Source organism: Lucilia sericata, unplaced genomic scaffold, assembly GCF_015586225.1.
Source record: "Lucilia sericata isolate MDLA Ls3-8-SP2 unplaced genomic scaffold, ASM1558622v1 Contig000398F_arrow, whole genome shotgun sequence".
NCBI classification, from domain to species: domain Eukaryota; kingdom Metazoa; phylum Arthropoda; class Insecta; order Diptera; family Calliphoridae; genus Lucilia; species Lucilia sericata.
In genome coordinates this window covers 193,111-206,758 of record NW_023994416.1, presented here as the reverse complement: position 1 = coordinate 206,758, position 13,648 = coordinate 193,111, and the positions used below count along the sequence as shown (strand labels likewise).

The 13,648-nt window shown below is 32.7% G+C and overlaps 1 protein-coding gene across 1 annotated transcript in view; it reads left to right on the top strand.

Annotated features, from left to right (window-relative positions):
- The first annotated feature begins 3,701 nt into the window (after positions 1–3,701).
- LOC119604491 (formin-J) overlaps positions 3,702–13,648 on the top strand; it is a 68,921-nt gene continuing 58,974 nt past the window's right edge. Inside the window, 1 exon segment of the mRNA XM_037957141.1 lies at positions 3,702–4,563. Within this exon segment, the coding sequence (XP_037813069.1) occupies positions 4,260–4,563 (304 nt within the window). The 5' untranslated portion in view covers positions 3,702–4,259.

The window sequence follows — 13,648 nt, the reverse complement described above, 5'->3', positions numbered from 1 at the left end:
GTCTAGTCTATAGTCTAGTCTATAGTCTAGTCTATAGTCTAGTCTATAGTCTAGTCTATAGTCTAGTCTATAGTCTAGTCTATAGTCTAGTCTATAGTCTAGTCTATAGTCTAGTCTATAGTCTAGTCTATAGTCTAGTCTATAGTCTAGTCTATAGTCTAGTCTATAGTCTAGTCTATAGTCTAGTCTATAGTCTAGTCTATAGTCTAGTCTATAGTCTAGTCTATAGTCTAGTCTATAGTCTAGTCTATAGTCTAGTCTATAGTCTAGTCTATAGTCTAATCTATAGTTTAGTCTATAGTCTAGTCTATAGTATAGTATATAGTCTAGTCTATAGTCTAGTCTATAGTCTAGTCTATAGCCTAGTCTATAGTCTAGTCTAGTCTATAGTCTAGTCTATAGTCTAGTCTATAGTCTAGTCTATAGTCTAGTCTATAGTCTAGTCTATAGTCTAGTCTATAGTCTAGTCTATAGTCTAGTCTATAGTCTAGTCTATAGTCTAGTCTATAGTCTAGTCTATAGTCTAGTCTATAGTCTAGTCTATAGTCTAGTCTACAGTCTAGTCTATAGTCTAGTCTATAGTTTAGTCTATAGTCTAGTCTATAGTCTAGTCTATAGTCTAGTCTATAGTCTAGTCTATAGTCTATAGTCTAGTCTATAGTCTAGTCTATAGTCTAGTCTATAGTCTAGTCTATAGTCTAGTCTATAGTCTAGTCTATAGTCTAGTCTATAGTCTAGTCTATAGTCTAGTCTATAGTCTAGTCTATAGTTTAGTCTATAGTCTAGTCTATAGTCTAGTCTATAGTCTAGCCTATAGTCTAGTCTATAGTCTAGTCTATAGTCTAGTCTATAGTCTAGTCTATAGTCTAGTCTATAGTCTAGTCTATAGTCTAGTCTATAGTCTAGTCTATAGTCTAGTCTATAGTCTAGTCTATAGTCTAGTCTATAGTCTAGTCTATAGTCTAGTCTATAGTCTAGTCTATAGTCTAGTCTATAGTCTAGTCTATAGTCTAGTCTATAGTCTAGTCTATAGTCTAGTCTATAGTCTAGTCTATAGTCTAGTCTATAGTCTAGTCTATAGTCTAGTCTATAGTCTAGTCTATAGTCTAGTCTATAGTCTAGTCTATAGTCTAGTCTAGTCTATAGTCTAGTCTATAGTCTAGTCTATAGTCTAGTCTATAGTCTAGTCTATAGTCTAGTCTATAGTCTAGTCTATAGTCTAGTCTATAGTCTAGTCTATAGTCTAGTCTATAGTCTAGTCAATAGTCTAGTCTATAGTCTAGTCTATAGTCTAGTCTATAGTCTAGTCTATAGTCTAGTCTATAGTCTAGTCTATAGTCTAGTCTATAGTCTAGTCTATAGTCTAGTCTATAGTCTAGTCTATAGTCTAGTCTATAGTCTAGTCTATAGTCTAGTCTATAGTCTAGTCTATAGTCTAGTCTATAGTCTAGTCTATAGTCTAGTCTATAGTCTAGTCTATAGTCTAGTTTATAGTCTAGTTTATAGTCTAGTCTATAGTCTAGTCTATAGTCTAGTCTAGTCTAGTCTAGTCTAGTCTAGTCTAGTCTAGTCTAGTCTAGTCTAGTCTAGTCTAGTCTAGTCTAGTCTAGTCTAGTCTAGTCTAGTCTAGTCTAGTATATAGTCTAGTCTATAGTCTAGTCTATAGTCTAGTCTAGTCTAGTCTATAGTCTAGTCTATAGTCTAGTCTAGTCTATAGTCTAGTCTAGTCTATAGTCTAGTCTAGTCTATAGTCTATAGTCTAGTCTAGTCTAGTCTAGTCTAGTCTAGTCTAGTCTAGTCTATAGTCTAGTCTAGTCTAGTCTATAGTCTATAGTCTATAGTCTAGTCTAGTCTATAGTCTAGCCTAGTCTATAGTCTAGTCTAGTCTATAGTCTAGCCTAGTCTATAGTCTAGTCTATAGTCTAGTCTATAGGCTAGTCTATAATCTAGTCTATAGTCTAGTCTATAGTCTAGTCTATAGTCTAGTCTATAGTCTAGTCTATAGTCTAGTCTATAGTCTAATCTATAGTGTAGTCTATAGTGTAGTCTATAGTGTAGTCTATAGTCTAGTCTATAGTCTGGTCTGTAGTCTAGTCTATAGTCTTTAGTCTAGTCTATAGTCTAGTCTATAGTCCAGTCTATGTCTAGTCTATAGTCTAGTCTATAGTCTAGTCTATAGTCTAGTCTATAGTATAGTCTATAGTCTAGTCTATAGTCTAGTCTATAGTCTAGTCTATAGTCTAGTCTATAGTCTAGTCTATAGTCTAGTCTATAGTCTAGTCTATAGTCTAGTCTATAGTCTAGTCTATAGTCTAGTCTATAGTCTAGTCTATAGTCTAGTCTATAGTCTAGTCTATAGTCTAGTCTAGTCTAGTCTATAGTCTAGTCTATAGTCTAGTCTATAGTCTAGTCTATAGTCTAGTCTATAGTCTAGTCTATAGTCTAGTCTATAGTCTAGTCTAGTCTAGTCTATAGTCTAGTCTATAGTCTAGTCTATAGTCTAGTCTATAAGTCTAGTCTATAGTCTAGTCTATAGTCTAGTCTATAGTCTAGTCATAGTCTAGTCTATAGTCTAGTCTATAGTCTAGTCTATAGTCTAGTCTCTAGTCTAGTCTAGTTAGTCTATAGTCTAGTCATAGTCTAGTCTTCTAGTCTAGTCTATAGTCTAGTCTATAGTCTAGTCTATAGTCTAGTCTATAGTCCTAGTCTATAGTCTAGTCTACAGTCTAGTCCTATATTTTAGTCTACATTCTAGTCTCTGGACTAATCTATAGTCTAGTATATAGTCTAGTCCTGTAGTCTTGTATTAGTCTATTTATTTCAGTTTATAGTTTAATCTATAGCCTGTAGTCTTATTTGTCTATAGTCAGTCTATAGTTTAGTCCTATAGTCTAGTATATAGTCTTGTATTAAGTCTATTCCAGTTTATAGTGATTGTCTACAGTCTAGTCTATAGTCTAGTCTATAGTTTAGTCTATAGTCTAGTATATAGTCCTAGTCTATAGTCTTGTCTATGGTCTAGTATATAATCTAGTCTCTAGTCTGTATTAAGTCTATTCAAGTTTATAGTCTAGTTTATAGTTTAATCTATAGCCTAGTCTATAGTGTTGTTTGTCAAGCCTATAGTTTACTCTATAGTTTAGTCTATAGTCTACTCTAGAGTCGCATAATGGTTCATGAAAGCTTAGTCTATATCTAGTCTAATGTCACATAGCTTTCAGCGCAACTTTGTTGCATTATCGTAATTTCGTTTAAAATAATTTTAAGTTTTAGTTTTAAAGTTTATTGATATTTATTTTAACATATGTTATTTTTCTTTTTTTTAACTTTTAGCTGGGAAGACAATAGAAACACAACTTACAACTTGAATTTCCATTGTATTGAGTCAATCCCCCACCCATACAAATGTAAAAGCAACAAAAAATACATAAATAACTCAAATATAATAAAATACCAAAGTTAAAACAATCTATAAGATTTAACATACGATTTTGGAAAGAATTTTCAAAACTTGTTGCTGGAATAAAAATAAAACACAACATGTAGAAATAAACAAAATAAAAAAAATAATTGAAAAATATTTTAGTAGATTGCAAATAAGTTAAAAAAAATAAATTTAACATGCAATATAATTAAATCAAAGTTTTGGAAATAAATGTTATAAAAATCACAAAATAGCGTGCCTTAAAATAAAGTTTGAAAATAAAAATATTGGAAATACTAGTGAATAATTAATAAGAAAAAAAGTGGAAAATTGTTATGAAAAGAAAATAAATTTTTTGCTAAAATGCCAAAAAATTAAAATAAATTTATAAATGTGCAGTTGGTACCACAAAATAAAAAGTGATTCAATGGTTTAATTTACAAAAAAAATAAAAAAATTAATAAATAAATCAAACTTTAAATAAAATATACCGCCAATTATTGAACGATTTTTCATAAAAAACGTTACGTTTATTTTTGTTAAAGACGATCGACCGACGTCTACTCTAACGGCGATTGGTATGTTGTATGAGGTGGGGCACCACCACCACATATTGCCTGAGTATTAAGATGATGTTGCATGGATTGCATGTCTTAAACTGTTTCTATGCCCATTGATTTTTTATAAAGTTTTGCATAAAAATTTTATAATTGCTGTTACAATTCAAAATCATTTAATTAACATCAGCAGTCAGCCAGCCAGTCACTGAGTAACAACAATAATAAAAGAAAATTTCCAAACAAAATTTTGAAAAAAAAAATTATCATAATCCATTATGGAGGCCTCTGAAGTTTTGTATTCAACGCCAACAGCAGCAGCAGCATTGGCAGCAACAAATGCATTGTCAAATGAAATGTCATTAACACCCACAACACAAACTCAACTGCTGCAACAACAACAACAGCAACCAACACCACTATCACCTTTAGTTATAACAACTACAACAACATCAACAGCAGCACATTCACCAGCTGCAGCACCCATAACACCAACAACACCGAGGACAACCACTCATACGCCAAGAGAAATACCAACCATGTACATTTTAGATCAAATGTACGATGATTATATGGATCAATGTAAGTTCAATAATAATAATAATAATCATTTTAATAATTTAAATTATTTACTGTTGATACACCCTTTCCTTTGCTCATTTTTAGAAATTTGAAAATAATTAAATTTTGACTAGACTAGAGCTAACCAGGACTAGTTTAGAGTAAAAGAACAATTGTAGTTGAGATCTAGTTCAGTTCTAGTTCAGTTCTAATTTCAGTTCTAATTCAGTTCTAATTCAGTTCTAGTTCAGTTCTAGTTCAGTTCTAGTTCAGTTCTAGTTCAGTTCTAGTTCAGTTTTCTAGTTCAGCAGTTCTAGTTCAGTTCTAGTTCAGTTCTCGTTCAGTTCTAGTTCAGTTCTAGTTCAGTTCTAGTTCAGTTCTAGTTCAGTTCTAGTTCAGTTCTAGTTCAGTTCTAGTTCAGTTCTAGTTCAGTTCTAGTTCAGTTCTAGTTCAGTTCTATAGTCAGTTCTAGTTCAGTTCTAGTTCAGTTCTCAGTTCAGTTCTAGTTCAGTTCTAGTTCAGTTCTAGTTCAGTTCTAGTTCAGTTCTAGTTCAGTTCTAGTTCAGTTCTAGTTCAGTTCTAGTTCAGTTCTAGTTCAGTTCTAGTTCATTTCTAGTTCAGTTCTAGTTCAGTTCTAGGTTCAGTTCTAGGTTCAGTTCTAGTTCAGTTCTAGTTCAGTTCTAGTTCAGTTCTAGTTTTTTCAGTTCTAGTTTCTAGTTCTAGTTCTAGTTCTAGTTCAGTTCTAGTTCAGTTCTAGTTCAGTTCTAGTTCAGTTCTAGTTCAGTTCTAGTTCAGTTCTAGTTCAGTTCTAGTTCAGTTCTAGTTCAGTTCTAGTTCAGTTCTAGTTCAGTTCTAGTTCAGTTCTAGTTCAGTTCTAGTTCAGTTCTAGTTCAGTTCTAGTTCAGTTCTAGTTCAGTTCTAGTTCAGTTCTAGTTCAGTTCTAGTTCAGTTCTAGTTCAGTTCTAGTTCAGTTCTAGTTCAGTTCTAGTTCAGTTCTAGTTCAGTTCTAGTTCAGTTCTAGTTCAGTTCTAGTTCAGTTCTAGTTCAGTTCTAGTTCAGTTCTAGTTCAGTTCTAGTTCAGTTCTAGTTCAGTTCTAGTTCAGTTCTAGTTCAGTTCTAGTTCAGTTCTAGTTCAGTTCTAGTTCAGTTCTAGTTCAGTTCTAGTTCAGTTCTAGTTCAGTTCTAGTTCAGTTCCAGTTCAGTTCTAGACAATAGACTAGACTATAGACTAGACTATAGACTAGACTATAGACTAGACTATAGACTAGACTATAGACTAGACTATAGACTAGACTATAGACTAGACTATAGACTAGACTATAGACTAGACTATAGACTAGACTATAGACTAGACTATAGACTAGACTATAGACTAGACTATAGACTAGACTATAGACTAGACTATAGACTAGACTATAGACTAGACTATAGACTAGACTATAGACTAGACTATAGACTAGACTATAGACTGACTATAGACTAGACTATAGACTAGACTATAGACTAGACTATAGACTAGACTATAGACTAGACTATAGACTAGACTATAGACGACTAGACTAGACTAGACTAGACTATGACTAGACTATAGACTAGACTATAGACTAGCTAGTACTAGACTAGATAGACTAGACTATAGACTAGACTATAGACTAGACTATAGACTAGACTATAGACTAGACTATAGACTAGACTATAGACTAGACTATAGACTAGACTATAGACTAGACTATAGACTATAGACTAGACTATAGACTAGACTATAGACTAGACTATAGACTAGACTATAGACAGACTATAGACTAGACTATAGACTAGACTATAGACTAGACTATAGACTAGACTATAGACTAGACTATAGACTAGACTATAGACTAGACTATAGACTAACTATAGACTAGACTATAGACTAGACTATAGACTAGACTATAGACTAGCTATAGACTAGACTATAGACTAGACTATAGACTAGACTATAGACTAGACTATAGACTAGACTATAACTAGACGATAGCACTAGACTATAGACTAGACTATAGACTAGACTATAGACTAGACTATAGACTAGACTATAGACTAGACTATAGACTAGACTTATAGACGTAGACTATAGACTAGACTATAGACTAGACTATAGACTAGACTATAGACTAGACTATAGACTAGACTATAGACTAGACTATGACTAGACTATAGACTAGACTATAGACTAGACTATAGACTAGACTATAGACTAGACTATAGACAGACTAAGACTAGACTATAGACTAGACTATAGACTAGACTATAGACTAGACTATAGACTAGACTATAGACTAGACTATAGACTAGACTATAGACTAGACTATAGACTAGACTATAGACTAGACTATAGACTAGAATATAGACTAGACTATAGACTAGACTATAGACTAGACTATAGACTAGACTATAGACTAGACTATAGACTAGACTATAGACTAGACTATAGACTAGAATATAGACTAGACTATAGACTAGACTATAGACTAGACTATAGACTAGACTATAGACTAGACTATAGACTAGACTATAGACTAGACTATAGACTAGACTATAGACTAGACTATAGACTAGACTATAGACTAGACTATAGACTAGACTATAGACTAGACTATAGACTAGACTATAGACTAGACTATAGACTAGACTATAGACTAGACTATAGACTAGACTATAGACTAGACTATAGACTAGACTATAGACTAGACTATAGACTAGACTATAGACTAGACTATAGACTAGACTATAGACTAGACTATAGACTAGACTATAGACTAGACTATAGACTAGACTATAGACTAGACTAAGACTAGACTATAGACTAGACTATAGACTAGACTATAGACTAGACTATAGACTAGACTGTAGACTAGACTATAGACTAGACTATAGACTAGACTATAGACTAGACTATAGACTAGACTATAGACTAGACTATAGACTAGACTATAGACTAGACTATAGACTAGACTATAGACTAGACTATAGACTAGACTATAGACTAGACTATAGACTAGACTATAGACTAGACTATAGACTAGACTATAGACTAGACTATAGACTAGACTATAGACTAGACTATAGACTAGACTATAGACTAGACTATAGACTTGACTATAGACTAGACTATAGACTTGACTATAGACTAGACTATAGACTAGACTATAGACTAGACTATAGACTAGACTATAGACTAGACTATAGACTAGACTATAGACTAGACTATAGACTAGACTATAGACTAGACTATAGACTAGACTATAGACTAGACTATAGACTGACTATAGACTAGACTATAGACTAGGGACTATAGACTAGACTATAGGACTAGACTATAGGACTAGACTATAGACTAGACTATAGACTAGACTATAGACTAGACTATAGACTAGACTATAGGACTAGGACTATAGACTAGACTATAGGATAGCTAGACTATAGACTAGGACTTATGACCTATGACTATAGACGTAGACGATAGGACTAGGACTATAGCACTAGACTAGTAGACTAGACTATAGACGAGGACTATAGACTAGTCTATAGACTAGACTATAGTACTAGGACTATAGACGAGACTAGAGGACTACTATAGACTAGGACTATAGACTAGACTATAGCCTAGACCTATATACTAGACTATAGACTAGGACTAGGATATAGACTAGACTATAGACTAGACTATAGACTAGACTATAGGACTAGACTATAGACCTAGACTATAGACTAGGCCTATAGGACTAGACTATAGACTAGACTATAGGACTCGACTATAGACTAGACTTATAGACTAGACATAGACTGACTATAGACTAGACTATAGACTAGACTATAGACTAGGACCTATAGACTAGACTATGAGCTAGGACTATAGACTAGACATAGACTAGAACTATAGACTAGACTATAGACTAGACTATAGACTAGACTATAGACTAGACTATAGACTAGACTATAGACTAGACTATAGACTAGACTATAGACTAGACTATAGACTCGGACTATAGACTAGACTATAGACTAGACTATAGACTAGACTATAGACTAGACTATAGACTAGACTATAGACTAGACTATAGACTAGACTATAGACTAGACTATAGACTAGACTAAGACTAACTAGACTATAGACTAGACTATAGACTAGACTATAGACTAGGACTATAGACTAGACTATAGACTAACTATAGACTAGACTATAGACTAGCTATAGACTAGACTATAGACTAGACTATAGGACTAGACTAAGACTAGACTATAGACTAGGACTATAGACTAGACTATAGACTAGACTATAGACTAGACTATGACTAGACTATAGACTAGGACTATAGACTAGACTATAGACTAGACTATCGACTAGACTATAGACTAGACTATAGACTACGACTATAGACTAGGACTAAGACTCTAGGACTATAGACTAGACTATAGACTAGACTATAGACTAGACTATAGACTAGACTATAGACTAGACTATAGACTAGACTATAGACTAGACTATAGACTAGACTATAGACTAGACTATAGACTAGACTATAGACTAGACTATAGACTAGACTTTAGACTAGACTACACTATAGACTAGACTATAGACTAGACTATAGACTAGACTATAGACTAGACTATAGACTAGACTATAGACTAGACTATAGACTAGACTATAGACTAGACTATAGACTAGACTATAGACTAGACTATAGACTAGACTTTAGACTAGACTACACTATAGACTAGACTATAGACTAGACTATAGACTAGACTATAGACTAGACTATAGACTAGACTATAGACTAGACTATAGACTAGACTATAGACTAGACTATAGACTAGACTATAGACTAGACTATAGACTAGACTATAGACTAGACTATAGACTAGACTATAGACTAGACTATAGACTAGACTATAGACTAGACTATAGACTAGACTATAGACTAGACTATAGATTAGACTATAGACTAGACTATAGACTAGACTATAGACTAGACTATAGACTAGACTATAGACTAGACTTAGACTAGACTACACTATAGACTAGACTATAGACTAGACTATAGACTAGACTATAGACTAGACTATAGACTAGACTATAGACTAGACTATAGACTAGACTATAGACTAGACTATAGACTAGACTATAGACTAGACTATAGTCTAGACTATAGACTAGAATTGGAAATGATCTAGTCTAGAATTGGAAATGGTGTAAGATGTGATGATGATTTTTGCATTTAAATTTAAACACAATATTTAAAGCACTTGAAGGCAAATAATTTGTATGATGATCAAGGAGAAAGTTCGAAAAAATTATAAAATGACTCAGATCGAAAGCATATTTTTTGGAAGGAAAAAATTAAGAGCCTTTTTTTGTAAATATTAAGTTACCATCTTTTAAATTTTCAATAAGCGGTTTTTGGTAATTTTTTAGTACAAAATAAGACGATTTCTAACAGAGCTCTAGAACAATTCCTATAAAAGTGACTATATTTGTTTATATTTAAACAAAATATTCTAATAATAAACAAACTAATAATGTCATTTTAATAACTTTCATCCTCAATTAAAACAATTAAAAAAAGTATTGTATTCTTGACATTGACTGGAAATACATAAATATTTATTTCTACCTGTATTTTAATTTTCCATTATGGATTTTATCAATAAAATTCCTTTTATTATTATTTTTTTTTTGTTGACTTTGCAAATCTATTTATTGCCAGCTTAAAACAATAAATATCAAACGTTTTTTGTATTTACAAAGTTTTTGTTTTTGGCAAATAACCAACAACTAATAAAACCATAAAAAAGCCAAAAATTCCGAACATAATTTATTGTAGAGATTTTCAAAAACCGGTTAGGTTAAGTCACAGTTTCTATGTGATTTTTTGTTACTTTATACAAAACTACTTGGGATTTTAACAAAGTAAACAAAACGATTTGAAATAATAATAAAAAAAATCCGCAAACTAAGCTAAAATGTAAACAAAATATTCAAAACGATTAGTATTCAAATTTCATCACAACAAAACACACGCACACACAGATACAAATACATACATAAATATGTATTAGACATATTACAGCTGATATATTGAATGTTAAAAGTGATCTTTACTCCTCCCTCGAACAAAAATATTATTGCTCTGCTGCTGATTCGGATTTACTTTTTTAATTGACAGGTGTCACTTACATGCGGTCTTTGCAAATGATTTAATTGTTTAAAAATAAACATTTTTCAAAATTTTGTGTAAAAAAATAAAATTGTTGAATGAGGAACAAATTTACCCATTAACTAGACAAGGACAATTTTGAACATTAGAAATTAACAGATCAGGGTAAATATATAGATTATAGGCCAGACTATAGACTAGACTATAGTCCAGACTATAGACTAGACCAACGGTTCCCAAAAGGGGGTCCGCGGACCCCTAGTGGTCCGTAGCAAAATCCTAGGGGGTCCGCGAAGACGAACGAAAATGAATAAAAAATATTCTCTATATGTTACAAAATATTAAAAATATCTCCAAATTTTTCATAAATACTAAAATACACAATTTTTATTCAATAATCCCAGATTTGTTGGTGACTCTTTGAATTTTATTGTTTCGGTCGTTTATCAGGATGAAGCTAGGCGCTACAAATTTATTGTTTCACTTTTATAAAGTAAAGTATTACGTGATTTGTAATTTTTATAAATATATATGTATCGAAATAAATGTTTTTATAGCAGACGGATAATGATTTGCCTTAGAATTAAATACTGATACTGGTATCCCGGAATATGAAGTTAGGTCACATTTCATAATATTTTTTTAAATTGTAAGCAAAAGTGTTAATCTAGTTAATTTTAAATATAAATATTCCATTCCAACGTGATACACAGATTTTAACTTCATTTTGTTGTCCAATATTATTAAATCAACATCAGAATATTCATAGCGTTTTGCGTAAATAGTCAAAACCACGCAGTAAAATAATTCGTAGGTATTTTAAAATTCAAATTTAAGATCCAAATTCACAGTACATTCGCAAAGAGTTCAGGTCGTATTTTATGTGGGTAACGCATTCCGCAACAACATCGAAGAAGTCTAACTTTCACATATTTTCCCGAAAACTTAGCTTACATACTCAGCTCACTCCTATGCAATCGCAAAAAAATTTAGAAACATGACTCTTTAAGCACATGTCGACAATACTTGTTAAAGAAACCTTTTCTCTACCTTGACGAGAAATGAACATGAAAGCTCTCACGATCATAAAATTAAACATCATGGTAGAAGTCATTCTATATTTAAAACCATGAAATTGAAAACATCTCCGAAATACTAAATGTTCTCAATGTACGGGAATATTTTATAGGGTTTATGGACCAGGACTAAGACAATTTTCGGACGAACAATTACACAGTGATACAGCAAAAAAATGCAGGGGTTCTCATATACCAATTCCATTTCGTTATAGTCCATAGAGTAGGAATTTATTTTTAATTTTTCCCGATCACTTCGTTTAGTTCCTTTTTAAGAGCAAAAGTTGTGAAAAAGAGCTATTTTTGAAGTTTTAACTTTAAAAAAATATATGTTTGGTAGTTTGCAACCGATTTACAAACTGGATATTTTGTTTTAAAGATACAAGCGTTGTCTTTCAACTCAAAAAAATAAATCCAAAATTTATGATTAATGTCTTGGTTACGGCCATTTAAGTAAAAAACTCACACTTTTTTCACAATTTTTATACCCACCATCAAAAAAGATGGGGGGTATATTGATTTTGTCATTCCGTTTGTAACACATCGAAATATTGGCCATAGACCCATAAAAGTATATATATATTCCGGGTCCTTATTAAATTCTAAGACGATCTAGCCATGTCCGTCTGTCCGTCCGTCTGTCTGTTGAAATCACGATAGGGACCACACGAGAGGAGCTAGACAGTTGAAATTTTGCATAAATATTCTCTATTGCTAAGGTTTGTTTGGTATTGAAAATAGGCAATATCGGTCCAATTTTTCGGATAGCCCCCATACAAGTGGACTTCCAAGAAACAGCTTTAACGGACATAACTTCTTCAGAAGTACGAGTATGAAATTCGACATAAATAAGTTTCATATGAGCCAAAACCTTTTAACCAATTTTTTTTAGGATCGGCCCATAAACGACCCTACCCCCCATATAAGGTCCCCTTCAGAAAATGACGTTAACACTCATTACTGGCCCAAAAATGCGAGTATAGTGTTGAAATTCGGTATAAATAAGTTTTTAACGAACTAAAACCTCTCTACATTTCTACTTTAGGATCGGCCCATAAATGACCCTACCCCCATATACGGTCCCCTTCTGAAAATGACTCTAACACTCATTACTGGTCCCAAAATGCAAGTATAGCAATGAAATTCTACATAAATAAGTTTCATGTGAGCCAAAATCTTTCTACCAAATTTTTTGAGGATCGGTCCATAATTGACCCTACCCCCATATAAGGTCCCCTTCAGAAAATGACTTTAACACTCATTACTGGTCCAAAAATGCGAGTATAGCGATGAAATTCGGTATAAGTAAGTTTCTTACGAACCAAAATCGCTCTACGATTTTTTTTAAGATCGTCCCATAAATGACCCTATCCTCCATCTGAAAATGACTTTAACGCTCATTACTGGCTAAAAATTACGAATATAGCAATAACATTTTACACAATTAAGTTCCTCGCGAGTCAAAATCTTTTTAATAACTTTTATGTGGATAGGTCCATAATTGGCCCTACTCCCCCTATTGGGTCCACTTCAGGAAATAGCTTCAACGCTCATTACTGTCTTAAAAATATGAGTGAAGCGATGAAGTGCTACACACTTAAGTTTCTTACGAGCCAAAACCTCTGTACCAATTTTTTTTTTTTTGGATCGGCCAATAAATTACCCTTCCCGCATATAAGGACCCCCTCTGCAAATAACTATAATGCTCATTACTGGCTTAAAAATATGACTGTAGTGACGAAAATTGATGCACATAAGTTTAATGCGCAAGTCCACCAAATTTAGGGAGGATCGGTCCATAATTTACCCTACCGCCCTTCAGAAAACACTTAAACG